The sequence below is a fragment of the Suricata suricatta genome, chromosome 8, assembly GCF_006229205.1.
Source record: "Suricata suricatta isolate VVHF042 chromosome 8, meerkat_22Aug2017_6uvM2_HiC, whole genome shotgun sequence".
NCBI lineage: Eukaryota > Metazoa > Chordata > Mammalia > Carnivora > Herpestidae > Suricata > Suricata suricatta.
In genome coordinates this window covers 135,092,264-135,117,036 of record NC_043707.1, presented here as the reverse complement: position 1 = coordinate 135,117,036, position 24,773 = coordinate 135,092,264, and the positions used below count along the sequence as shown (strand labels likewise).

At 57.7% G+C, this 24,773-nt stretch overlaps 2 protein-coding genes across 6 annotated transcripts in view; one reads left to right on the top strand and one right to left on the bottom strand.

Annotated features, from left to right (window-relative positions):
- PIK3CD (phosphatidylinositol-4,5-bisphosphate 3-kinase catalytic subunit delta) overlaps positions 1-20,170 on the top strand; it is a 48,589-nt gene extending 28,419 nt beyond the window's left edge. For 2 of the 5 annotated variants that reach the window (XM_029947227.1, XM_029947226.1), the window contains exons 3-24: positions 5,537-5,709; positions 8,680-8,908; positions 9,021-9,250; positions 9,706-9,885; positions 10,223-10,372; positions 10,838-10,927; positions 11,960-12,181; positions 12,797-12,893; positions 12,983-13,113; positions 13,520-13,624; positions 13,693-13,860; positions 13,958-14,079; positions 14,191-14,334; positions 14,451-14,550; positions 14,696-14,874; positions 14,965-15,077; positions 15,233-15,311; positions 16,348-16,515; positions 17,010-17,133; positions 17,234-17,379; positions 17,549-17,681; positions 18,316-20,170. In XM_029947227.1, the coding sequence (XP_029803087.1) occupies positions 5,569-5,709; positions 8,680-8,908; positions 9,021-9,250; positions 9,706-9,885; positions 10,223-10,372; positions 10,838-10,927; positions 11,960-12,181; positions 12,797-12,893; positions 12,983-13,113; positions 13,520-13,624; positions 13,693-13,860; positions 13,958-14,079; positions 14,191-14,334; positions 14,451-14,550; positions 14,696-14,874; positions 14,965-15,077; positions 15,233-15,311; positions 16,348-16,515; positions 17,010-17,133; positions 17,234-17,379; positions 17,549-17,681; positions 18,316-18,453 (3,189 nt within the window). In that variant the 5' untranslated portion in view covers positions 5,537-5,568 and the 3' untranslated portion in view covers positions 18,454-20,170. The remainder of the gene's footprint in view (positions 1-5,536; positions 5,710-8,679; positions 8,909-9,020; positions 9,251-9,705; positions 9,886-10,222; positions 10,373-10,837; positions 10,928-11,959; positions 12,182-12,796; positions 12,894-12,982; positions 13,114-13,519; positions 13,625-13,692; positions 13,861-13,957; positions 14,080-14,190; positions 14,335-14,450; positions 14,551-14,695; positions 14,875-14,964; positions 15,078-15,232; positions 15,312-16,347; positions 16,516-17,009; positions 17,134-17,233; positions 17,380-17,548; positions 17,682-18,315) is intronic. The other 3 variants (XM_029947230.1, XM_029947229.1, XM_029947228.1) reach the window with 3 other exon arrangements.
- Positions 19,872-24,773, bottom strand: part of CLSTN1 (calsyntenin 1) — a 43,385-nt gene continuing 38,483 nt past the window's right edge. Inside the window, exons 14-19 of the mRNA XM_029945918.1 lie at positions 24,516-24,742; positions 23,817-23,987; positions 23,359-23,504; positions 22,179-22,314; positions 21,674-21,858; positions 19,872-21,336 (exon numbers count right to left, since the gene is read on the bottom strand). Coding sequence (XP_029801778.1) covers positions 21,139-21,336; positions 21,674-21,858; positions 22,179-22,314; positions 23,359-23,504; positions 23,817-23,987; positions 24,516-24,742 — 1,063 coding nt within the window. The 3' untranslated portion in view covers positions 19,872-21,138. The remainder of the gene's footprint in view (positions 21,337-21,673; positions 21,859-22,178; positions 22,315-23,358; positions 23,505-23,816; positions 23,988-24,515; positions 24,743-24,773) is intronic.

The following is a 24,773-nucleotide window of genomic DNA, read 5'->3' as shown; positions in this document are numbered from 1 at the left end:
CCCCTTCTCTCATTGCCCCTGCCCCTCCCCTGCTTGTTCTCTCTCTCTCTCTCTCTCTCTCTCAGGATAAATTAACTTTTAAAAGTATTTGAAAAAATATATCTTGCTTATATACTTGGGGAAATATCTAGAGGGTTTGGCAGTCAATTAGCTCAGTGATATGACCACCAAAGGACTTCCTGGGGAGAAAGGGCTGATGTGCTCTTAGGCTAAGCATAGGGGGTCTGGTATCCAGAAAATTCTTCTGCAGTTGGCCCGTGAGGCCCCATCCGCGGTATCTTGTTTCCTCTGAGTACCAAACTTTGGCAAGAGTCGAAAAACTTTGGGGCGCCTGGGTGGCTCAATCGGTTGAGCGTCCAGCTTTGGCTCAGGTCATGATCTCACAGTTCATGGGCTCGAGCCCCGCGTCGGGCTCTGTGCTGACAGCTTAGAGCCTGGAACCTCCTTCAGATTCTGTGTCTCCCTCTCTCTCTGACCCTCCCCTGCTTGCGCTATTTCTCTGTCTCTCAGAAACAAAAAAAAATTTTTAAATAAATAAAAATAATAAAATAAAAACTGTCGTAGGGAGAACAGTCAGGGGCACGGCCATCCAGCAGACACAGCCTTCAGATGACAACCCTGTGTGCCTCTAGATGGCAATGGAAAGATCAGGGTTGGCTCTCAGAGGCAGGCCGATTTCCAAGGAAGGAACTTGCTAACACTAGATGCTTCCTAAAATGGAACACACAGCTGCAAGTGACAAACACACACACACACAAAACCCAAAGTCCTCTAAGCTAAAAAAAAAAAAAAAAAAAAAAAGGTGGAGGGCAGGGGGAGTTTTTGGCCGAAAGAACTGAAAAGTCAGGGATGGAGTTTAGCCTCAGGCATGTCTCCACCCAGGACCCCGAGGATGTCCTCAGGACCCCACTTGTATGCTTTACTCTGAGCTCTGTTCTCCGTGGTGGTCGTCTTTTCTCAGATCCCACGCCTAAGGGGCACAAGAGGTGGTCACCAGTGGTCCTAGATGGCTATTCCTTTCTGCCACCCTAGGTGCAAATACCCCAAAGAAATCCAGATGTCAGAACCCACTGGACTGACTCGACATTCACAGGCTCATCCTGGAATCACTGTAGACAGAGATCGGCTGGACTAAGCCCCTTTCCGGGTTCCGGTCCAACCCCCTGGCCCGGTGGGTCTCAGGCCATGCGAGCGGCGAGCAATGAGGCCAGGCCTCCCGGAACCGCCGGACGGAGGGTTTGTGGGGTTTGGGAAAAGTCTCCAGCTTCCAAGCGAAGGAACTCAAAATTGCTGGCATCCAGAAGCCCCCTCGTGGCTCTTTCTCCTGGGGTCCCTGCCCTCCTTCTGGGGGTCACCCCTGTCTCTTCTTCTGCAACATAGATTCGTTCTGCCTGTTTGTTCTCTGTATCTTTGGAATCATGAGCACGTAGTCTTTTGTGCCTGACTTCTTTCGTTCAGCCTTATGTTGATGAGATTCATTTATAGAGTTGTGTGTATTTGTAGATTGCTCTTTCTCATTGCTTTATCACATTCCATTGGGAGAAGATACCATAATTTATTTTTCCATTATACTGCTGATGCGCATTTGGGAAGCTTCCAGTTTGGGGCCATTTATGAAGAGCAATGCTGCAGACACTCTTGCTTGAGTCTCTTGGTGTGCACGTGCTCGTGTTTCTGGTGAGTGGATACCTACGGTGCAATTAATTGTTGGGTCATAGGGCACCCTGGTGCTCAGCTTTGGTAGATACTGCCAAGGTAGAGACTTTGCCAAAGTGGCTGTACCGATTTGCATTCTTGGAGCAGCACGGAAGCCCCTGGATTCGTTGGCATCTTTGTCCTGTACATTGCAGAGAGAGGAGTCTGAGCTTCATAGAAAGTTCTGGCCTGTTAGCAGCTGCATCTGGGTCCCGGGCCCCCAAAGAGAGGATTCCTGCTTCCTCTTGTCCCACCTCTGGCATCTGACTCTGCTCCGCCCACACCATCCTGGCCTTTCTTCCTTAGGGAGGAGCTGTTTTACATGAGAGTTTTTCCTGGCATCTCGGACAGGTGAGTGTAGTCGAAAGCTTCATTGCCATAGCACTAAGGGCAGAGCAGGGAGGTGCCTTCATCTCCGAGCACTGAGCACCACCCCACCCCCGGCCCCCGGCTGGAGTCCCAAGGAGCTCAGGCCACAGGTGCTCATCTTGACCCCAGGATCAAGTGGCCACAGGCGCCCCTGACTTCCCGAGTGTGGCCAAAGGACATTTAGCATTGTGAAGTGGGTTCTCCAGGATTTTTGACTGTCTCCCACATTTTGAATCAAAAAGAAAGCCTTTGGCCTGGTCATTCTCAGAAAGAGGAACCCAGAGTAGGATGTGGTTTTACCATCAGAGGAAGTGGATCCCATGGCGGTAACAGGGTAACACAGGGTGAGGCGCCCACCTGCTGCTGCTCGGAGCGGATTCAGCGCCCAGCTGTTCTGTGGGGGAGGGCTGGGCCCACATGGCAAAGCCCAAAAGAATATCCCTCTTAAACTAAGCAATTCCTTTCAATTTTTTTTTTTTTTTTGAGAGAGAGTGACAGAGTGCAAGCAGGAGAGGGGCAGAGAGGGAGGGAGACACAGAATCCAAGCAGGTTCCAGGCTCTGAGCTGTCAGTGCAAAGCCCGATGCGGGGCTTGAATCCACGAACTGTGAGATCATGACCTGAGCCAAAGCCGGATACCCAACCAACTGAGCCACCCAGGCGCCCCTTTTTCAATAATTTTTAAAAGTCATCTAGGGGCGCCTGAGTGGCTCAGTCAGTTAAGCCTTCGACCTCGGTCATGATCTCACTTTCGTGGGTTCGAGCCCCGTGTTGGGCTCTGTGCTGACAGTGTGGAGCCTGGAGCCTGCTTCTGATTTTGTGTCTCCCTCTCTCTCTGCCCCTCCCCACTCATGCTCTGTCTCTCTCTGTCTCAAAAATAAATAAAAGCATTTAAAAAAATTTTTTAAGTCATCTAAATCTAGGAGGATGTGACCTTAGAGTAGGGAAATATTTTTCTAAAGAATAAAAATCATAAAACATAAAGGGAAATATTTGACCACATCAGCATTACAAACTTTTGCTCACCCCAAAGATACCAGAAATGGAGTGGAAAGATGACTTGGACCAAAAGAAGATATTTCTGACTCCTTTAATCAACAAAGGAACTGAATCCAGAGTATGTAAAGAAACCCATTCAACCAATAAGAAAAAGACAACCTCACAGAAAACAGTGGGCAACATTTAAAAGCAGGCTATTTGCAGAAGAGAAACATTTCATGGATGATCAGGGAAATGCAAATTAAAACAACAAAAGAGCATCCAGTGACCATCAGGTTGGCGGAAATGAGTAAATTTGATGCGCCCAAGTGCTGACGAAAGCATGGAGGTGAAGCAGCAGACGGTGGTGCTGCCGCCGCTAACGGGCACCCCCACGTTAGTGAAGTTCAGGCTGTTGTCCGGCCATCTGGGTCCTGTGCAGACCAGCGACCCCAGCCACGTGTAGCTCTGGAGCATTTGAGATGTGACAAGAGAGGAGGCGCCTGGGTGGCTCAGTCGGTTAAGCATCTGACTTTGGCCCAGGTCATGAGCTCACAGTTCATCAGTTTGAGCCCCGCATTGGACTCTGTGCTGACAGCTCAGAGCCTGGAGCCTGCTTCAGACACTGTCTCCCTCTCTCTCTGCCTCTCCCCGCCTCTCAAAAATAAACAAACATTAAAAAAACAACATGAGTGGGGGAGGGACAGAGAGACAGGGAGACACAGAATCCGAAGCAGGTTCCAGGCTTTGAGCTGTCAGCATAGACCCTGACACGGGGCTCCACCCCACCAACCGTGAGATCATGACCTGAGCGGAAGTTGGTCCGACTGAGCCACCCAGGTGTTCAAGACTAAATAAACATTAACAAAAAAATAGACAGTTCATTTAAGTTTAATTCATTCAGATCTAAGAGATGGATACTCAACGCATTTCTTGTTAAACTTTTAAGTATATCCAGAACAATTTGAGTTTTTGAACCTACTTTTTTATCTGTAAATTGCATGAAATCGACATGTAGGTGAGGTATTTCTGATGGAAATCTAGTGCCCAACTTGCAATGTGCTGTAAGTGTAAAGTATACACCAGATTTCAAAGACTTAAAACAAAAAAAAAGTATAAAATAGCTCATTAGTAATTTTGTTTTGTGATGACGTTTTGAAGTGACTATATTTGAGATATATTGGGTTAAATAAAATATATTTTATTTTAATATAATTTAACTTTATCTTTTACTTATCTCAACTAAACTTACTTTATCTTTTTTTTAATATTTATTAGTTTTTGAGAGAGAGAGAGAGACAGGGATGAGTGGCTTGAAGGGCAAAAAGAGAGGGAGACGCAGAATCTGAAGCAGGCTCCAGGCTCTGAGCTGTCCACACAGAGCCCGACACGGGGCTCGAACCCACAGACGGTGAGATCATGACCTGAGCTGAAGTCAGATGCTCAACCAACTGAGGCCTCCAGGCACCCCTTAACTTTCTCTTTTTACTTGTCTTTAATGTGGGTGCTGGCAGCCTGGACATTACCCGTGTAGATCCCACTGTAATTCTCTTGGACAGCACTCTACATGTACTCGGAGATACATTGTAGCTCTGTTTGTAAGAACCATAGAGAGTAGAAACAAACCCTGAGATTCATCAAGAGAAGGGGTAAATACATTGTGGTCTATTTACACAGTGAAACACCGCAGGGGTTCCAATGAATGAACTTGAGCTTCATGGATCAGCTGGGTAAACCTAGCAGAATGCTGACTGGAAGAAGCGGTTTAGAAGACTCAATCTTCATACAAAGTTTGGAAGCATGCACAAGTATTAGGAATTGTTCACGAATATATATTGATATAATAAAAGCATAAAAACATGCACAGAAATTATAAACAACCAGAATGCAGGTGACGGTAAACTGGAGCAGGGGAGGTACTGGAAAGATACGACACAGATAACTGTGTCTATAGGATTTTGTTTCTGAAGAGTGGGTATGACCGAGGGCGTTTGGTATGACTGAGATATTTCAACAGACTGATGGCCAAAGCCATTTTTAAGCCACTTGGTTTCTGGTTAGAAAGTTTCCAAAGAACAGAAGCCTTTGGTCCTTCTCGAGTCCTGGGTTGTCTGACCAGGACCCTGCCATCCCCCGTTTCTGCCAGCTGGTGGCTTTGGACGGGTCTCCCACTTGGGCACGTGTTCCTGAGAAAAGAATGATTTGAAACGGGTCTACTGGTGTCTTAGATTTGGGCCCCTGTGGTGAGGGATGCAGACAGAGTGAGTGCCCTCCTGTAATGATAGATGAGATGGGGTCTGGGAACAGTAGGAGCCACAAGCCACCCCGGGCAGGATGAGGTCCAGGGGGAGGGGAACCTTGGGTGCCCACAGGAGGGACTTCTTCCTGAACATCCCACTGCCAAAGGGCCTGACGTTCTATTTTCCAAAGGGTCCTTTCAAAGGATTCATCCAGCACCCTTGTGGTGGCTCATTTTGCCTTCTCTTCCTTTTCAGGACAACCTGTGTCTTCGAAGTGAAAAAGCAGGATGCCCCCGGGGGTTGACTGCCCCATGGAATTCTGGACCAAGGAGGAGAATCAGAGTGTGGCCGTTGACTTCCTGCTGCCCACAGGGGTCTATCTGAACTTCCCTGTGTCCCGAAATGCCAACCTCAGCACCATCAAGAAGGTACGATTCCGGGCACAGGGGCTCAGTCAGTTAAGCGTCTGACTTCAGCTTAGGTCACGATCTCACAGTCTGTGGGTTCAAGCCCCACATCGGGCTCTGTGCTGACAGCTCAGAGCCTGGAGCCTGCTTCAGAGTCTGTGTCTCCTTCTCTTTCTGCCCCTCCCCTGACCTTAGAGCTTGGAATGAGGGGGAAAGACAGATTCTCTGGCTTAGATTTGAGGTCCTACAATACAAATCTTAAAAGATAAATAATATCTAAGAATTATTTAAAAGCTTATAGTTAGGGGGGTGCCTGGGTGGCTCAGTCAGTTAAGCGTCTGACTTTGGCTCAAGTCACTATCTTGCAGTCTGTGGTTTCAAGGCCCACCTCGGGCTCTGTGCTGACAGCTTGGAGCCTGGAGCCTGCTTCGGATTCTGTCTCCTCTCTCTGCCCCTCTCCCACTGCTGCTCTGTCTCTCCCATAAAATGAATAAGCATTAAAAATAATAATAAATATGGGGTGCCTGGGTAGCTCAGTCGGTTAAGCGTCGGGCTTCAGCTCAGGTCATGATCTCACGGTTCGTGGGTTCAAGCCCCACGTCGGGCTCTGTACTGACAGCTCAGAGCCTGGAACCTGTCTTCAGATTCTGTGTCTCCCTCTCTCTCTCTCTGACCCTCCCCAGTTTGTGCTGTCTCTCTGTCTCTCAAAAATAATTAAATAACATTAAAAAATTTTTTTTAATTTAAAAAATAACAATAAATAAGCGCTCATAGTGAGCACCCAGCTAGCATTTTGAATTCAGCATTTTGAATTCCTTCTTTATCAGCGCACAATAACACTCACTAGATTCCAGTGAGAGCTTGAGGGCATGGTTCCCATGGGGGCCTTCTGTCCAGGACCGCGCCATTGGCTTTGGAACCACGCCCCGTCCACGCCACTTAAAAGAGTCTTATCTGTCTTCTCTCTCCAGAGCTGTCATCGCAGTAAACATCATCTTTGGAAATAGTTTTTAGTTTTGTTGAATAATTATCCGGGTGGATTACTGAGTCAAAGGGTTAGACATCTGGAAAGCATTTGGTAGATGTTGTCTTGTGATCTTTCAAAGGGCTTATCCCACTTACGAAGTGTGGGATTTAACGGGTCACGCCAGAGAGCAAGACCTCAGCTCAGAGTGTTAAAAGCTATACTTGGGAGTTGAACAAAAAAAAGAAGCAAAGGGACCGTCTTGGAATTTTTGTTTGGTTTTGTTTCTTAGTCCCCCTTCCTGGGAGGTTCTTTCTTTCTTTTTTAAAATGTTTTATTTTGAGACAGAGAGAGACAGCATGAGTGGGGAGGGGTAGAGAGAGCGGGAGACACAGAATCTGAAGACAGAGCCCGACGCAGGGCTCGAACCCACGAACCGTGAGATCATGACCTGAGCCGAAGTCGAACGCTCAACCGACTGAGCCACCCAGGCGCCCCCTGGGAGGTTCTTTAAAAAAAATTTTTTTTTTCTGTTTCAAAAGTAATATGGACATATTGATTTAGGAAAACAGGAAAAAAAATAGAGAAAGGAAAAAAGTTACCTGTGATCCAGCCATTATGAGACAACCACACTTAACCCTTTGGCCGCTTCCTGTTTTCTTGTCCGTGGAGTGTTGTTTTTTGTGACAATTCTGATTAGGGACTTTGAGATCTTTTTTGTTTCTGAGTTAACATTACAACATCTTTTTCATGTGATTAACTTTATGGAAATTCCACTTGAAGGGTCATCTTATTTTTCTGAACCAGGCGTGCAAGTGCCACAATTCCAGCGCTGCCGAAATCCCAAACACGTGGGGCGCTGCACACACCCGGTTTCACTTCAATGTCTTCATACTTTTGTTTATACCAGACGCCAGATAGTAAATATCCTAGGCTTTGCTGGCCGTCTGATATTTGTTGCAAACACTCAACTCTGCCAAGGGAAGGCCAGAGCGGCCTCAGACGGTATGTAAATGAGTGGGCGTGGCTCTCCCCTAATAACTTGGGAGCCGACCAGGTTTGCCTGCAAATCAGTTAGTTTTGTCAAATCCTGATCTATATTAATTACTATGTTTATTAGAGTTGTGGATTTTGTTTTGTTTGTTTTTTTGAGAGAGAGAGAGAGAGCACGAGCTCTGGAGAGGACACAGAGAGAGAGAGAGAGAGAGAGAGAGAGAGTCTTAAGTAGGCTCCACACCCAGCACAGAGCCCAACCTGGGACTCGAAATGACTACTGTGAGATCATGACCTGCCCCGAAATCATGAGGTGGACACTTAACGGATGGAGCCACCAGGCGCCCCTATTAGAGTTGTTTGTATGGGAATGGGCTTGAATTAGGTCTGCTGCTTTATACCTAGGAGTACCCCCCCCCCCCACTCACCTGTGCCTTGGGATCTTCTGTTTCCGTTCCTGCAGGCAGGCCCTAGATTCTGGATCATGCCCTGTTCTGTCCCTTTGTGCGGATGGGCCATAATGATCTGTTCCCCGTGGGACAAAAATAGGGCGTTTCTCTCCTTTTCCGTCTTCTCTCGGACTCGGTGGTGAACACCTTTGCAGTGAAGCTTGACTGTTGGATGGCCCTCCCAGGGTCCCTGGGGACACCTTGCCCACAGGGCACATACGGAAGGTCTTAGCTGCCCGCAGCCCATGGAGGGTTTTATGGCTCTCCGTACACCTTTTCCAAATTAGTTGCCAACATTTAGAAATCAGGGTGATGAGCCCCAGGACTGTTAGCTGGAGGTCCCTTCTGGCCGGCCGACTCTCAAGAGCAACACACAGGGGAGACTGTGGTCAGGGTTTTAGCGAACACCAGGCACTTTCCACAGAAGAGCAGTGATGGTGACCCCTGTGGTCAGTGCTCAAGCAGGGCAGGGTCGTGCAGGGGGTGGGGGGACACCCGGACTGGGGTCAGCCTCCAGCCACCACCCGGCTCCCTGAGGCCCCGCTCGCCTTGGACGGGAGGGGCTGACCGGCCACTGTCCCTCAGGTGTTGTGGCACCGTGCGCAGTATGAGCCACTCTTCCACATGCTCAGCGACCCCGAGGCCTACGTGTTCACCTGCGTCAACCAGACCGCGGAGCAGCAGGAGCTGGAGGATGAGCAGCGGCGGCTGTGTGACATCCAGCCCTTCCTGCCGGTGCTGCGCCTGGTGGCCCGAGAGGGTGACAGGGTGAAGAAGCTTGTCAACTCACAGATCAGCCTCCTCATCGGCAAAGGTGCCCCGTGGGCGGTGGGCCATCGGGCCCTCCCGGTCATGCCCCTGCCCGCCCTCTTGTGGGCCCGCCCCGGCCCCGCCCCCTGGCTGACCCCGCCTCCCCACCTATCCAGGCCTCCACGAGTTCGACTCCTTGCGGGACCCCGAGGTGAACGACTTTCGCACCAAGATGCGCCAGTTCTGCGAGGAGGCGGCCGCGCGCCGGCAGCAGCTGGGCTGGGAGGCCTGGCTGCAGTACAGCTTCCCCCTGCAGCTGGAGCCCTCGGCCCGGAGCTGGGGCGCCGGCACCCTGCGCGTCCCCAACCGGGCCCTCCTGGTCAACGTCAAGTTTGAGGGCAGCGAGGTGAGCCCGCGGCTCCTGCCGGGGACGCAGTAGCCCGTTTGCTGCATCCAGGCCGCTGCGTCCCCGGGGCTGCTTTCCCGTGAGACTTCCCAGCCTGCCCCCCACCGCCCCAAACCCACTCTCCTCCCAGTGGCGCCCGGTGGTACTTGTGGGGCATCCATGCATGCGAGGGCTCAGCCACATGGTCCACCAGGCGAGTCGGATGGGAGGCAGAATGACCAAATGGTCTTGGCCACTGGTCCATTCATTCATTCATTCATTCATTCAATAAACATTTCCTGGGTGTCAGCCGCGTGACTGCATCAGACTCTGCCCTCGTGGAGCTGGTGCTGGAGGGTGGGGGGAGGGCCCCTATTACAAATGGGCGACCCCACCCTCTGCATCCCCAGAGCCCATGTGCATCCCCGCCCCCGCAAGGGTGGAGAGCTGACCCTCCCTCCTTCCCCTCCCCCCAGGAGAGCTTCACCTTCCAGGTGTCCAGCAAGGATGTGCCCCTGGCACTGATGGCCTGTGCCCTCCGGAAGAAGGCCACGGTGTTCCGGCAGCCTCTGCTGGAGCGGCCCGAGGACTACACGCTGCAGGTGAACGGGAAGCACGAGTACCTGTATGGCAGCTACCCCCTGTGCCAGTTCCAGGTGAGGGCCGGGCCGGGAGGGGCCCTGGGCTCCCGGGCCGGGGCCCGGGTAGGGAGCAGAGCCCGGCCTCGGGCCTCTCTCGAACACAACGAGCCAAACTTTTGGGGGTCCCGGCGGGAGAGTCCCCTTGCTGGGCTTGCCCCGCCTCAGGAGCCCGAGGAGGGCTCCGCCTTAAGGCAGTGGGCGGGGCTAAAAGAGTCCTTGGGAGGGGCCTGGAAGGCCTGGGTAGGCGGGTTCCCATCCTCCCGGGTCAGGGGTGGGGTGTGGGGGCGGGGGGATGATTGGGGCTGTCCCCCACCCCCAGCGCTCACTCTCTGCCCCCCCACCCCCGTCTCAGTACATCTGCAGCTGCCTGCACAGCGGGCTGACCCCCCACCTGACCATGGTGCACTCTTCCTCCATCCTGGCCATGCGGGAGGAGCAGAGCAACCCTGCCCCCCAAGTCCAAAAACCACGCACCAAACCGCCCCCCATTCCCATGAAGAAGGTGAGCCCAAGCCTTCCGTTACCCTCCCCTCCGTCCCTTCCTCCCACCTGTTGTCCGGCCCCAGAGCCTCGGGCCGAGCCGCGGGCTGCCGGCAGGGGCCCCTCATCTCAGCTCCCCAGTTGGTCAGGGTTGATAGCTGGGCCTTGAGTGTGGCCAGCCAGAGCAACGCCCGAGGGCTGGGTGGGGGTGGGGGGCTGCCCTGGGTTTCCTGGCTCCCACGCTGCCCTTCTCATGCTCTCCTGCCCTCAGCACTGGAGAGAGAGGCAGGGCCAGGGGTCCTGGGGCATCCTCGGGGCAGGTTTTCTGGCAAAGGGTGGTACTGGGAGTGGGTACTTGAGCCTTGCTACAAACCGGCCCACCCCCGGGTGGCCACAGGCCTCACCGGGGGTCAGGGGCAACGGCCACCGGAGCTTCCCCTGGATTCCTCTGCTTTGACAGCCCCGCTCTCCCCCCTCCCCGCCCCAGCCTTCTTCCCTGTCCCTGTGGTCCCTGGAGCAGCCTTTCTGCGTGGAGCTGATCCAGGGCAGCAAAGTGAATGCCGATGAGCGGATGAAGGTAGGGGGCTCCCCGGGGGGAGGAGGGAATGTTTTCTGCACAAACAAGGTGGCTGTGGTCTAGAGGGGTGGTGGAGGAAGAAGGGGGGGGTCACATGAAAGCCACCTGACCACATTACCCAGCATCCCTGCCTGGAGTGGTTGTGAGCCGCTTCAAAACAGGAAGAGGGGAGGGAGCTGGCTGGCCGGCCAGAGAGGCTAATTCGTAGAAACCAGGCCCAGTGAGTTCTGGGTATTTGACTCGCCCGGCCCGGCCCAGGGATGTGGGAAGTAGAGTCTGGGAGGGGACAGGTGCCGAAGAGGAGCGGCTCCGGCTGGGCCCTGGGGACACTTGAGAGGTGTGTGCAGCACGTGCCTGGACCCCTGGGGACCAAGCCCACTTCTGGGCGGTTCACACACGCCACCTCCCTCAGTCCTCGGGCGAGGACATTGTGAGGTGCCTATTTTATTGTCCCCTTTGCTGGACATTACACCAGGGTCCGCAGAGGTTGAGTCTGTTTGGGAAACAATTTTGTTGGGGTCATTTCATAAGCAGGGCATGTCTGGGGCTCCCGGATGGGATCCTGGAGCACCGGATCGAAGCGGCTTTCTGGCTGGGCTGGAGGGCTGTCAGGGTAGAGCAAAGCGGGCTGCTCAGGTGCCATCAAACACCCCCTCCTCGTGCGGCTCCTGCAGCTCTGAGCCGTGGAGGAGGCTCTGGGGTATCAGAGTTAGAAGGGCCCCTGGAGTTCCCAAGCCCCAGTGGGGAAACTGAGGTCCAGAGCAGGGAAGTGACATGCTCTGGGGTCCCACAGAGTCATGGCGAGCCCCTGAGCAGCCCTTGGTGCCCTTCCCTTCACCCCGTGGCCCCCTGAACCCCTCAAGCCTTTGGCTACCTGTCTTCTGTGCCACTTTCTTCCACGTGGAAAGTGGGATTCAGACCCGTGTGAAACACATTTTGGGAGCTCTGAGCCCTCAGTGGTGGGGGGAGAACCTGGGTGCGGGGAGAGCCTGGGCCTCTGCCACCTGTCACCCGCACCTGCACCTTCCCCAGCTGGTGGTGCAGGCTGGGCTTTTCCATGGCAACGAGACGCTGTGCAAGACGGTGTCCAGCTCGGAGGTGAGCGTGTGCTCAGAGCCCGTGTGGAAGCAGCGGCTGGAGTTTGACATCAACGTCTGTGACCTGCCTCGCATGGCTCGGCTCTGCTTCGCACTTTATGCCGTGATAGAGAAGGCCAAGAAGGCTCGCTCCACCAAGAAGAAGTCCAAGAAGGCGGTGGGTGCGGCTGGCGGGTCGCTGGGGCCTGGCCTCCGGGAGCCACCGGCTGCAGGTCCTTCCCCCTTAGCCACTCAGAGCACACGCAGCTTGGGGACAGTCCCAGGTGGGCTGGCTGACCCACCCTCCCCACCACCCCTGCTGTGCGATGGCTCTGGGTTCTGGGGCTCGTGAGCAGGGGCACTCGGGACATCTGGGCCTGAGCCCTGTGTCCTGGTGGGAGCCTGGCGGCAGCTCCCTTGGGTAGGAGGACGAACGCACTGTCCTCACAGAGAGCAGAGTGGCCTGAGTCAGCAGCCAGCAGGGAAGGCATGGTGGCTGGGCCCTGAGTCACCAGGGCCCAGGATGTGACTGGTCACTGAGCCACGCTGATCCGTAGCTGAGCTGGCCAGCCTTCTGGGGCCCCGGTGGTTCATTTGGGGGTTTCTGGAGAAGCCAGGAGCAGGGATGCATCTGGGAGCGGAAAGGAGTCAGGAGGTGACTGACCTTGCTGGCTTCCTCGCAGGGAGTCTGGGGGAGGGCGGGGAAGCTTGGCCTGGAGGCTACGCCCATCCTGCAGATGAGCAAATGGAAGCTCTTGGGCTCTGGCCCTGACCTGCCCATGGCCTTTCCCAGGACTGCCCCATCGCCTGGGCCAACCTCATGCTGTTTGACTACAAGGACCAGCTCAAGACTGGTGAATGCTGCCTGTACATGTGGCCGTCTGCGCCAGGTCCGTCCCGGCGGGAGGGAGCGGCCCGGGGGCGTGGGCTCCCAGCTGGTGGCATTCCTCGCGCAACTCCCATCCATCCCCGTGTCCAGACGAGAAGGGGGAGCTGCTGAACCCCGCGGGAACAGTGCGGAGTAACCCCAACACGGAGAGCGCTGCTGCCCTAGTCATCTGCCTCCCTGAGGTGTCCCCCTACCCTGTATACTACCCAGCCCTGGACAAGGTCAGCCCCCTCACCAACCGGGCTGGGGACCCGCCCTGCCCAGAGGCTGCGGGGCTAAAGATGACCTTTCTTGACCCTGCCTCTGGGGCTCCCCAGAACATGGTGTGCCCTGCCCCCACTCCGCCATCCCCCCAAGTGGCCCGGGGCCGGGGCTTGGTCACCACACACATTGGGGGACCTCCTTGATTCTCCAGAACCCTAACCTGATTTAGAGCAGTGGTTCTCAGTCAGGGCCACTTTGTTCCCCAGGGGACTTGGGGCCATGTCCAAAGACATTTTGGGTTGTCATAGCTACTGGGAGAGATGCTCCTGGCATTTGGCGGATGGAGGCCGGGGGTGCTGTGCACAGGACAGCTCCCAGTACAGAGGGCGTTGACATTGCCTGTCCCTGGGCCCCCCCACCCAGGGCTGGCCCGGGTCGGGGGGCTCCGCTGAGACGGGGCCCGCTCGCTCGTTGCAGATTCTGGAGCTGGGGCGGCACGGGGAGCACGGGCGCTTCAGTGAGGAGGAGGTGAGCTGGGGGCCACGGGCGGTGGGGCGCCTGGCCCGGCCGCAGCTCACCCGGCCCGCACCCCTCAGCAGCTGCAGCTGCGGGAAATCCTGGAGCGGCGGGGGTCCGGGGAGCTGTACGAGCACGAGAAGGACCTGGTGTGGAAGATGCGGCACGAGGTTCAGGAGCGCTTTCCCGAGGCGCTGGCCCGCCTGCTGCTCGTCACCAAGTGGAACAAGCACGAGGACGTGGCCCAGGTGGGCGGCGGGGGGGCGGGGCAGGGGGCGGCATCTCCGCTGCAGCCCAGACCTCGACCTCCTGCGCAGCCGCACCTTGACCGCCCTGTGTCCGCAGATGCTCTACCTGCTGTGCTCCTGGCCGGACCTGCCCGTCCTGAGCGCCCTGGAGCTGCTGGACTTCAGCTTCCCCGACCGCCATGTGGGCTCCTTCGCCATCAAGTCTCTGCGGAAACTGACGTGAGTCCCGCGGGCTCCCTGCCGCTCCTCCTCGGAAGGGCGGCGTTTATCCCTGAGGACTGAGCCTTGCCTGGGGTCTGCTCAGGCGAGGCCGGCCTCCCTCCTCCGCAGGGACGACGAGCTTTTCCAGTACCTGCTGCAGCTGGTGCAGGTCCTCAAGTACGAGTCCTACCTGGACTGCGAGCTGACCAAGTTCCTGCTGGACCGGGCCCTGTCCAATCGCAAGATCGGCCACTTCCTTTTCTGGCACCTCCGGTACTGGACCCAGCGGCCCTGGGGAGGCAGGGGCCCCTGGCCTGGCGGCCTAGGGTTACCACCTTGTCCCCCAACCCCCACCCCGGAGCCACTCAGCCGTCCCTTCCTTCCCCCAGCTCGGAGATGCACGTGCCGTCCGTGGCCCTGCGCTTTGGCCTCATCATGGAAGCCTACTGCAGGGGCAGCACCCACCACATGAAGGTGCTGATGAAGCAGGTGAGGCTTGGCCCGGAGTCCCTGGCCTGGGCCGGGCTCTGTGGGCAGGGTCGGCGCCTCCGGAGCCCCCAGTCTGGTCAGACGCTCGCAGCCTGCCCCCACCGCGCTGCCCACGCTACCCTGCTGTTCTCTCTCCCCCCGCCAGGGGGAGGCGCTGAGCAAACTGAAGGCCCTGAACGACTTTGTCAAGGTGAGCTCCCAGAAGACCACTAAGCCCCAGACCAAGGAGCTGATGCACCTGTGCATGCGCCAGGAGACCTACATGGAGGCCCTCTCCAACCTGCAGTCCCCGCTGGACCCCAGCACCCTGCTGGCTGAAGTCTGGTGAGCCCCGAGCCCGGTCCAGGGCCTCCTCCCTCTGCCCCGCCAGACGCCCCTCCGGAGGGCCCCTGCCGACTGCTTTCTGGCCCGCAGCGTGGAGCAGTGCACCTTCATGGACTCCAAGATGAAGCCCCTGTGGCTGATGTACAGCAACGAGGAGGCGGGCGGTGACGGCAGCGTCGGCATCATCTTTAAGAACGGGGACGGTGAGCAGGCTGGCCCCGGACACGTGCTGTGCTGCCCCCTCTCGGGGAAAGGGCGGGCGGGCCGAGGAGATGGGGTCCTGGGACTGCGGGGCCCGGGCGCGAGTTGGCAGCCCACCAGAAGCTCATGCTTTTCCTTCCGGGGGCCGGCCGCACAGACCTCCGCCAGGACATGCTGACTCTGCAGATGATCCAGCTCATGGATGTTCTGTGGAAGCAGGAGGGGCTGGACCTGAGGTGAGGCCTTCCCGTCCTCCGCGTGGACTTGCTCCGTGCCTAGGACCCCGCCCCCTCGGAGGTGTCCTCTGTCTAAGCCAACACCCACACCTCAAGTGGCAAAGGGGCTGTTCTAAGAGCAGAGACCAGGTTCAAGTCAGGGCCGAGGGAGGTGAGGAGGGCACAGAGTGAGGGTGCCCACGGCCGGGCCTGGCGCTTGGCATCAGTCTTACCCCACTGTTTCCTTTGCCCCACACTCCCTGGCTTCCCGCCCTGTCTTGGGAAGCAGTGACATCTTATTCCAAACAACCTGGATTTCTCTCTGGGCAAACATGAGCTCAGCTGAGGTGCTGACTTTTCTTCTCTGCATCTTTTTTTTTTTTTAATTAAAAAAAAATGTTTTTATTATTGAGACAGAAACAGAGCATGAGTGGGGAAGGTGCAGAGAGAGAGGGAGACACAGAATTTGAAGCAGGTTCCAGGCTCTGAGCTGTCAGCACAGACCCCGATGTGGGGCTCGAACCCATGAACCGTGAGATCATGACTTGAGCTGAAGTTGGCCGCTTAACCGACTGAGCCACCCAGGCACCTCTTTAAATTTTTTTTTTTTAATGTTTAGTTTTGAGAGAGAGAGAGAGAGAGAGAGAGCATGAGCAAGGAGGGGCAGAGAGAGAAGGAGACACAGAATCCGAGGCAGGCTCCAGGCCCTGAGCTGTCAACACAGAGCCCAACGTGGGGCTCAAACTCACAAACTGCAAGATCATGACCTGAGCCAAAGTCGGACACTTAACCGACTGAGCGCCCAGGCGCCCCTTTTTCTCTCTGCATCTTGGGTGCTGGTGTTGACCTCTCCAAGGAGCCTTCCTCTGGAGTTCCAGGGAAGCCTAGGGAGCCTCCCTAGCACCTTTCTCCTCCCTTTCGGCAACCCCACTAGCACCTCCTGTGGCTGTTTTGGCTGTCCTGAGCTCCTCTGGCTGGGGCGGGGGGTGGTGCATGCTGCCCCAGGGACAGCCCTTGACCATGGCATTTCCCTGCGCCCCCCCCCCTCCCCGGCTAGGATGACCCCCTATGGCTGCCTCTCCACCGGGGACCGCACAGGCCTCATTGAGGTGGTGCTGCACTCAGACACCATCGCCAACATCCAGCTGAACAAAAGCAACATGGCAGCCACAGCTGCCTTCAACAAGGATGCCCTGCTCAACTGGCTCAAGTCCAAGAATCCTGGGTAGGTCCTGGGCCCTAGGGACAAACCGCTTTCCAAAACGAGCAGTGTAAGAGTCAAAGGTGAGGAGAAGGGCCCGCAATGGTCTCCATGACTTCCTGGCTCAGCTGAGGACCAGGTCTGCTTGGTGTTGGCGGGGGTCAGGTTTCTCTTCCCCCAAGGACCAGTCAGCTATTGCTGTGTAACGACCACGCTCATCTTAGGCATGTAAAACAACCGTGGCCCCCAGTCACGTGTCTCCATGTGGTCTCCCCTCAGTGGGTAGACCAGCCTTGGCGTCCTTCCGTGGCAATAGGTAGGTTCAAGAGCTACAAGGCGTTTTAAGGCCTAGGCTCTGGGAGGAGTCCAAGCCAGGCACCCATTGGTCCCAGCAAGTCATAAGGCCAGATTCAAGGAGAGGGGACGTAGACCCGACCTCTTGGCAGAAGCTGCTGCAAAATGGCATGGCTGTGGTTTTTAATCCCCCTCCCCACCCACCCACCCACCCACCCACACAGGGAGGCCTTGGATCGAGCCATTGAGGAGTTTACCCTCTCCTGCGCTGGCTACTGTGTGGCCACTTATGTGCTGGGCATCGGGGACCGGCACAGCGACAACATCATGATCCGCGAGAACGGGCAGGTAGGGGCCACGTGGGCACCTGTCCTTCTCCCAGCCCCCCACCCCGCCCCGACCACCACACCCTCCTCTCTGATGCTGGCTTCTCCTTCCCTTTACTTAGCTGTTCCACATTGATTTTGGCCACTTCCTGGGGAATTTCAAGACCAAGTTTGGAATCAACCGTGAGCGAGTCCCTTTCATCCTCACGTACGACTTTGTGCACGTGATCCAGCAGGGGAAAACGAGTAACAGTGAGAAATTTGAAAGGTGAGGGTACTCGGGGCCCTGGGCCGGCACAGGGCCGGGTCCTGTGTGAAGGGGCTGGGCTGGGGGGGGCGGGGTCAGAGGGAATGGGGGTTGTTTCCAGGGCGAGAGCTGGGTGGAAATGGCCGTGAGAACCCAGAGCCCTGCCTCCACCCCCCTCACCCCTGCACAGATTCCGTGGCTACTGCGAGCGAGCCTACACCATCCTGCGGCGCCACGGGCCGCTGTTCCTTCACCTCTTTGCCCTGATGCGCGCTGCCGGCCTGCCTGAGCTCAGCTGCTCCAAGGACATCCAGTATCTCAAGGTAGATACCAGGGGCGGGCCCTGCCAGGCAGACCGGGCAGCCCCCAGCTCCCTCGAGGCCTCTGCCTCTGAGCATGGCGGCCTGGGGGGCCCTGAGCTCGGGTCCCGGTGTGGGTCCTTCATGCCGCAGCAGGGGGGTGGGGGGAGAGGCTGGCGGGGTCAACCCTGTGCCGTCGCAGGGGTGTCGGGACCTCCCTTGGTCCACCGCTGGGTGGTTTCACTTGTACAAGACGGCTGAATTAGATACGTTCCCTCTACGTTGAAAAATGCTTTTCCTTCCTGTGTCTTTTCAGTCTGGGAGAAGCTGGGGGTCGGAGAGTTGGTGCCCCCAGTTCACGCAGACGAGGCTGCCCCCTCCTGTCCTCCCCTCCCCCCAGGGTTAATGTCCACTGCAGGAGGCGAGCCCCTGTCCAGCCCGGGGGCTTTGGGGTGATGGCTTCCTGGCTGGGGCTGGCATCTGACTCTGAGGGCGGGTCAGGAGGCCCGTCCTGGGTTGGGAACAAAGAGCTCTTCCCCCGGGGAGGGGTCGGTGGCCCCCGGATTCCCTTTCCACGGTCCTTCAGGAGGGAACGGACAGCGGTCGGGACGGAGGGGTCGCCGGACTTGAGCTCACGGCTTTGATGACTCTGCCTCAGGACTCGCTGGCGCTGGGAAAGACCGAGGAGGAGGCGCTGAAGCACTTCCGAGTGAAGTTTAACGAAGCCCTCCGTGAGAGCTGGAAGACCAAAGTGAACTGGCTGGCGCACAACGTGTCCAAGGACAACCGGCAATAGCAGCTCCTGCGGGGCCCCCGGGGCCCTGGGAGCCAGGCGCCCGCAGCCGTCTTCCGGGGTCCCGAGAGCCCGGACCGCTCCCCGCGGGACAGAACCTACATGACTGCCTTCTGTTTACACTGGTTATTTATTTATGACTTGAAATGTTTCAGGAACTCGACAGCCATAAATGGAAATGCATCCTTTGTGCAGGGGAGGGCCGTCCTCAGCCAGAGCCCTGGGCTTCGCCGAGAAGACGCCAAGTCAGGCCCTGCGGAGGCTGCGTCTCGCGAAGGACCGTAACCTCAAGTCTTCCAGCTGGTGACTCGGGACCCGGCAAAGACCGCTCTCCCCACCGGGAAGCCTGCCTTCCTCCCAGGCTCCCAGCCCCTCCACCTCTGTGCTCTCCACGGGCTGAGCGCGGGGCAGCGCCCAGAGGAAGTCTGGGTACCCTCTAGAATCAGGGATGCTTGCTTTCCACTTTTAAAGTGACTCTTGGGTACGGGAAATCCCTCCTCTCTGCCGTGAAGTGGTTTTGTTTGCGGGTAAAGAAGAAAAAAACAGCCAAACTGCTTACGGAAACTCCAGCTCTGCACGGCCTCAGCCCCCATCAAGTCTTCTATATGCTGGTCCTCCGGACGTTCAAAAGCTCTAAGCTTGAATTAGCTCAGCCTGTCATGGATCCAGGCAAAAGCAGGTCAGAGTACTTTGTGCAGTTAGCTCTGATCTGCCTTGTAAAAGCAGGTTTTAAGGAAGGCAGGACCTGATCTCCATAACTCCCTCCTCTGAGGAATCAGGTACCAGAAAGCTGAGTGAGGTCCGTGGTGGAGTCTCTCTCCGACGGTACTTACTTAGCCTGAAGCAGTTCCGGCTTAGCCTTAGCGGGGGTCGGAGGGGCTCTGGAAGCACCAGGTTCCTAGGCCTCTCCCAGCCTTCTGAGGCCAGCTCTGGACAGGGGCCTAGGAATCTGGGCTTCTAGAAGCCCATGGGTGACACTTGGGTGTTAGAGGCCCCTCGAGCAGGCACGTGGCGCGGTCCACACGCGGTGAGTGCCACCCACAGACCGCCGCCGACCACACTCCCGTCCCAACTAAGCGTTGAGGTCACCGGCCCACCTTGCCAGCCTGGAAATAGGAAAGGTCGAGTGTACGTCTAAATGTTATTTATTGACATGCGTCTGTGTGCTTCCTGGCGTTCTGGCTCCGGCACACGGCCTGGGTGCTTGGCGAGGAGACTGTTTTCTGTTTTTGTTTTTTTTCTTAGTCTTCTCATGCTTCTGTATGGGGAGGGGGAGTTCAACACAACCGACAGGGGGCGCTCTGCAAAGCCCTCACGTGAGGGGGAGCAGCCTACTGAAAGAAGAGCGGTGTTCGCAGCTCACAGACCGGACGGAGGACGGAGGACGCAGGACTAGAACAAAGCCAGGACGAGACGCAGCGCGCGCTCCCACTGGAGTCAGAGCCAGCACTTTATTGTAGCGGCCACACGTTCTGACCTCATCAATATACACATCTGCCAAGTGACACCGCACAGAGTCCGCCTTAGCATCTACCATTGTCTACACAGAGCAGCTACAGCGACAGGAGGGGCGGCCACACACGACGCGGGACGGCCGCGGTGTCCTCGGAACTAGCAGTTATGATCACAGAACAGTATTCAAAATTATTTTCCCCCAGGTTTAGAAATCTAAAATTTTACATGTAAATTAAAAACAAAGTGCTGTCGGGGTTTGAGCTCACGACTTGTCCTCTCCTTTTCCACCCCCCACACGCCAAGAGCAGCAGGGCCATGCTCTCCTGGGGAGTGGGGTTTGCCTCTGGGGCTGTTGGGGGAAAAGCCAGCGCTCGGCCTTTGGGGCCAGAGCGCTTCTGTCCTCGGACGCTCTGAGTCCGGGGCCACGCAGGCTGGTTCTGTCTGCACATCAAGCGGCCGGACGCTTTGTGCCATCAGTGCGCGCTCACTGGCAGGGCGTCGGACATGGAGGAGGCAGGAACCCGAGGCTGCACACGAGGAGTCCAGCTTCCTGTGCAAGGAGCTGCTGGTCATCGGAGTGTGTGAAAGAGGCCAGGGACTCCGGCTCCCTCTCCCCTCTGCCAGATTAGAAAGGGGTAGAATCCCAAAGGAAAAAAACCTGGCCGTTTCCGGCTTCCAGAGAGGGGTCCCGATCCGGCCCCCCACCGCTGAGCCCCTGAACTGCCTGGCCACCCACCGAGGGTGTGCGCTGAGCGGGGGCCGAGCGGGGGTGGGGGTGGGGCTGGAGCCCACGGGGTCTCCTGTGGTTCACGCTTCACTTTGCATGCCAGGCCTGGGTTACACTAGCACGGAGGACACGAGGAATCCCAATTTATTTACAAAATATTAAAAAGTCAGTTCATCATCTACATATTAACCCCCATTCTGCATTTTATACATGCACTAGTTTGGAAAAAATAAAGACTTTTAAAAAAAAAGAAGAAGAAAGGATTACGAGGCGGGAGGGAGCAATTTTAACCCTTGGTCAGTGAGTCCAGGGATCGCAGCTTTTCCAGAGGCGCAAGGGGGCCACGCAGAGCGAGCTGGGCAGGGGGCGGGGACGACACCGAGCACAGGCGGGTGGTCAGCGGTGGGGAGGGTCTGCAGACCTGCTGGCCGGAATGACTTTGTACACCGTGGACCCCGGGGGCTGGGGCAGCAGAGTCTCCGAGGCGGGCGGGGGGCGGCGGGGGCTCAGTAGCTCAGGGTGGAGTCGTCCCATTCCAGCTGCTGCTGCCGGTTCGCGCTCTGCTGATCGCCGTGCTCCCCCTCCTCCTCCTCGCTGCTCTCTGACTCGGCGCTGGTAATGTCGTCTTCCTCCTCCCCGGCCTCGCTCTCCTCCTCCTCTTCCTCTTCCTCCTCCTCCTCGCTGCTGTGCTGGTCCTCGTACGTCTGACACAGAGACGGCGAGTGAGTCCCGGCGCCCAGCCCTAGCGTCCAGGGCCGTTCACCCTCTGGGAGCCGCAGATGAGGGGGGCGCCTGACAGGTCACCTCATCCGAGACCAAAGGGGAAGCACGGCTCTGGTCACCACCCATGGGGCTGTCACGCACAGAGAACGCGTTTCTAGCCCGGCTGGGCGGCGCGAGCTTGAATGAGGCGTCTCCGAGCCTCAGTTTACCCCGCTGCCCCTCACGGAGTCGGCAGTGCATCACGTGGCATGCAGGCCACAGAAACGTGGAGACGCCCCGGGCCACATGGCTGCTCCGGGGCCGCCCGGCCGCACCTACCTCCATGGGGTTCACGGTGATGGTCAGGGCGGAGTCGTCCCAGTCCATCTCGCTGTCCTTCCCCGCGTCCTGGCCCCGCAGGGCCCGCTGGTGGGCAGCCCGGATCCGGAACACCCCCAGGATGACCATGAAAACCAGGAAGCTGACGCACACCACAATGACAACAGTGGCCGTGCTGGGGACGGCTGCAGAGAGAGGAGCGGGAGCGGTGTGACCCGGCCCAGAGTGGGGCTGGGCCTGTGACCCCGGCCTCCGCAGACACGCACGCGCACACACACGCATGCACACTGACGCGGCATCTGATCCGGGAAAACTCGAAGAGATGTGAGGGCACACTCGGCACAGGTTTCAAGCCCGCGTCCGGCCACTTCCTGCCCTGTGGTGCTTTAGTCCCTCCCTCTCGGGCGGCGCAGAGCGGCAGAGGCCCGCGGCCCGGCTCTCGGCAGAAGGGGGATGGGGCCCCTCCCCGCCCAGAGCTGAGCCAGCCGCTGGCCCGCAGGCCTACCTGCGAACGGGCGGGGGCTGGCCAGGTTGTGACCCGAGAGGTCGACGAAGGCATGGCGCTCCGGGTGGACAAACTGCGGCTGGGCGGCCATGTGGCTGGCGTGCTCCATGGGGCTGGCCGTGTGGATGACGTTCACCTGCAGAGAGACACACAGGCGGCCTGAACGTGTCCGACACACGGAAACGCAGGTCAGGAGCTAACAGGCCCGGCGCTACGCAGAGAAAACCCTGGACCGGCCCTGGTTGGCAGATGAGAAAAGAACAGAAACAAGTCGAGGGTCCGCCCCGGATGCCGGGCAACCAACTGTCATTTTCACACATCCAGGAAACACGGCGCCGTTCTGATCATTCCCTTTAGCTGTTTCATAGAGGAACCTATCCACAAAAGAACAGCGCAACCGCTGCGACTGTCCCTCACCACAGGCCACCTGAGAAGCTCGGGCACAGCCGGTGCCCCTGCTCTTCCCGCAGACCAAAGCCACCTCGAAGAGCACAAATCCTAGCCATCTGCTTCCTTTCAAATCCGCTTCGCTTCGGCTTCAACAACCCGCGTCGAGTCCTCCGCGGGGCGACTTCAGCGCCGTGCAGACACCTGACGGCGGAGAGGAGCTCCGGGCCCGTCTCTCCAGACCACGGAAGCCGTGAGTGGTTAAAGGGCTGCAGTCCAGGCCTGTGGAAGGCTTCCGACTGGGGGGAGCACCCTCTGACCACCATGCCCTGAGTCCCTACTACCAGGCTCTGAAGACAGCACAGCACCCCTCCCCCCGGGCCGGCCCCCATGCCTGGGCCCCTCCCCCTGGGCTGGACCCCATGCCTGGACTCCCCCCCCCCGCCCCTCCCCCCTGGGCCGGTCCCAGCATGCAGACTCTTTGGGCGTCTGGGAACTGCTCTTTGAAAAACTGTCAAATCTCAACAAACCACCGTGGCCCTACTCCTGAGGTATTGGCTGCCTCTAGCTCTTGACCACTTCCCTCCAAAGGCCACTCAGGCCTCCGGGACGAGGGCGCATCAGACGCACCCCAGCCCCCCCAAACCTGCAGGCTGGGAAAGGCTGGCGCGCCTGGGTCGTGCCCCACAGCTGCCACACGGACGCTCTAAAAATGGTGCCTGCAAGCCTCAGGGCCACACACGGGCACCCAAGCACCCACTGCCGGCCCCCTTAACGTGGGCCCTGCGCTCACCTCCACCTGAAACTCGTTGCTGACATAGCGGCCATTGAGCTCTGAGCAGACGAGCTTGAACTTCCGGTCAAGCAGGGACCTGGTGTGCCAGTTCCGATAGCGGAGGAGGCGCAGGACCTCCTCGTAGTTGGCCATGGTGTCCACACCTATGGGGAGAAGGGTAGAAGACTGCCTGGTGGCTGGGGTCAAGGCCAGGGTCAGGGCAGGCTGCGCTCAGCAACAGGGGCCGCTGGACCACACGAGCGCACATTCTGGCTTTCCAGCTGTGCGGGAGAAATGCAAGTGCTTGGGCACATCTGTCCCTCTCTGGGGCGTGTGCCACCGTGTGCCCGACTTCCCTTCCTGCCGGGACAGCGCGTGCAGCCCACACCGATCCCGGGGGGCTTCTCCTTCCCCGCCGCCGCCACGGCCCCGAGAGTTGGGGGACGGCGGGAGGCGGTGCTGCGGCCCGTGCTCACCTGTGAAGACCATGCCCAGGTCGGAGCCGCTCACTGTGATGCCCTTCTGCTGCAGGCGGGCCATGTCCACCTCCAGGCTCTCCTGGGCGGGGTTCAGGTCCTCCCCGTCCACCGTGACCTCGCAGGTATCCAGGTCATGCACGATCTCCTCGGACACGAGCGACTCTTGAACTGCAAGGACAAAGCGACTACAGATGGCAGAGGCTATGGAGCCCGAGGATGGCGGCCGCACCAGGTGGCCTGCTGGCCCCCCTCGAGTTCACAGAGCCCTTTGAAGAATCGATGACAGAGGCACAGGAGACTCCCTTCCAAGAAAGTGGGTGGCTGATGTGTCTGGGAAGACTGGCGCCCCGGACAGGCCCCACAACAGGGGCTCCTGCCCCCCAAGCAGGAACGTCAGCACCCCCTGCAACTGGCCCGAATCCCCCCAGCCTCCCCAAGGGCATCCCCGATGCGGATGTCCCGCTGCACGAGGAGGCAGGGCCTCTCCAGTGCGTTTCCACAGGGCACAACGAGCTCTCACCCAGGGGTCAGGTTCCAGAAGCCGTCCCAAGAATAGCATTAAGACATCCAAATCTCTCAAACTCCCAGAACAAAAGCAGCCAGCAAGCCAGCAGCAGCAGCAGCGGGGTTTCAGCTTCCCCCCCCACCCGTTCGAGCCAGGGTGACGGCGACCATCCCAGGCAGGAGAGCGGTTACCTGTGGGGTCCTCGTCCCCTTCCCCTTCAGGCTCCACTTCTCTCGTGATGGTGCTGATGATCCGAAGCTCAGGGAAAAGGAAAACCCCTTCCGGGCTTTCGAATTCTGAGGCTGCGCGAGCAAAATGGTGGACCCCGCTCAGGCTGACCTTGGGCTCCTCGGGCTGCAGCACCATCACGTAACCATCCACCGGGGGCACCGAGATGCAGGCAGCCTCATTAAAACACCTGCCAGCAAGGGACGGAGAAGGCCAGGGTC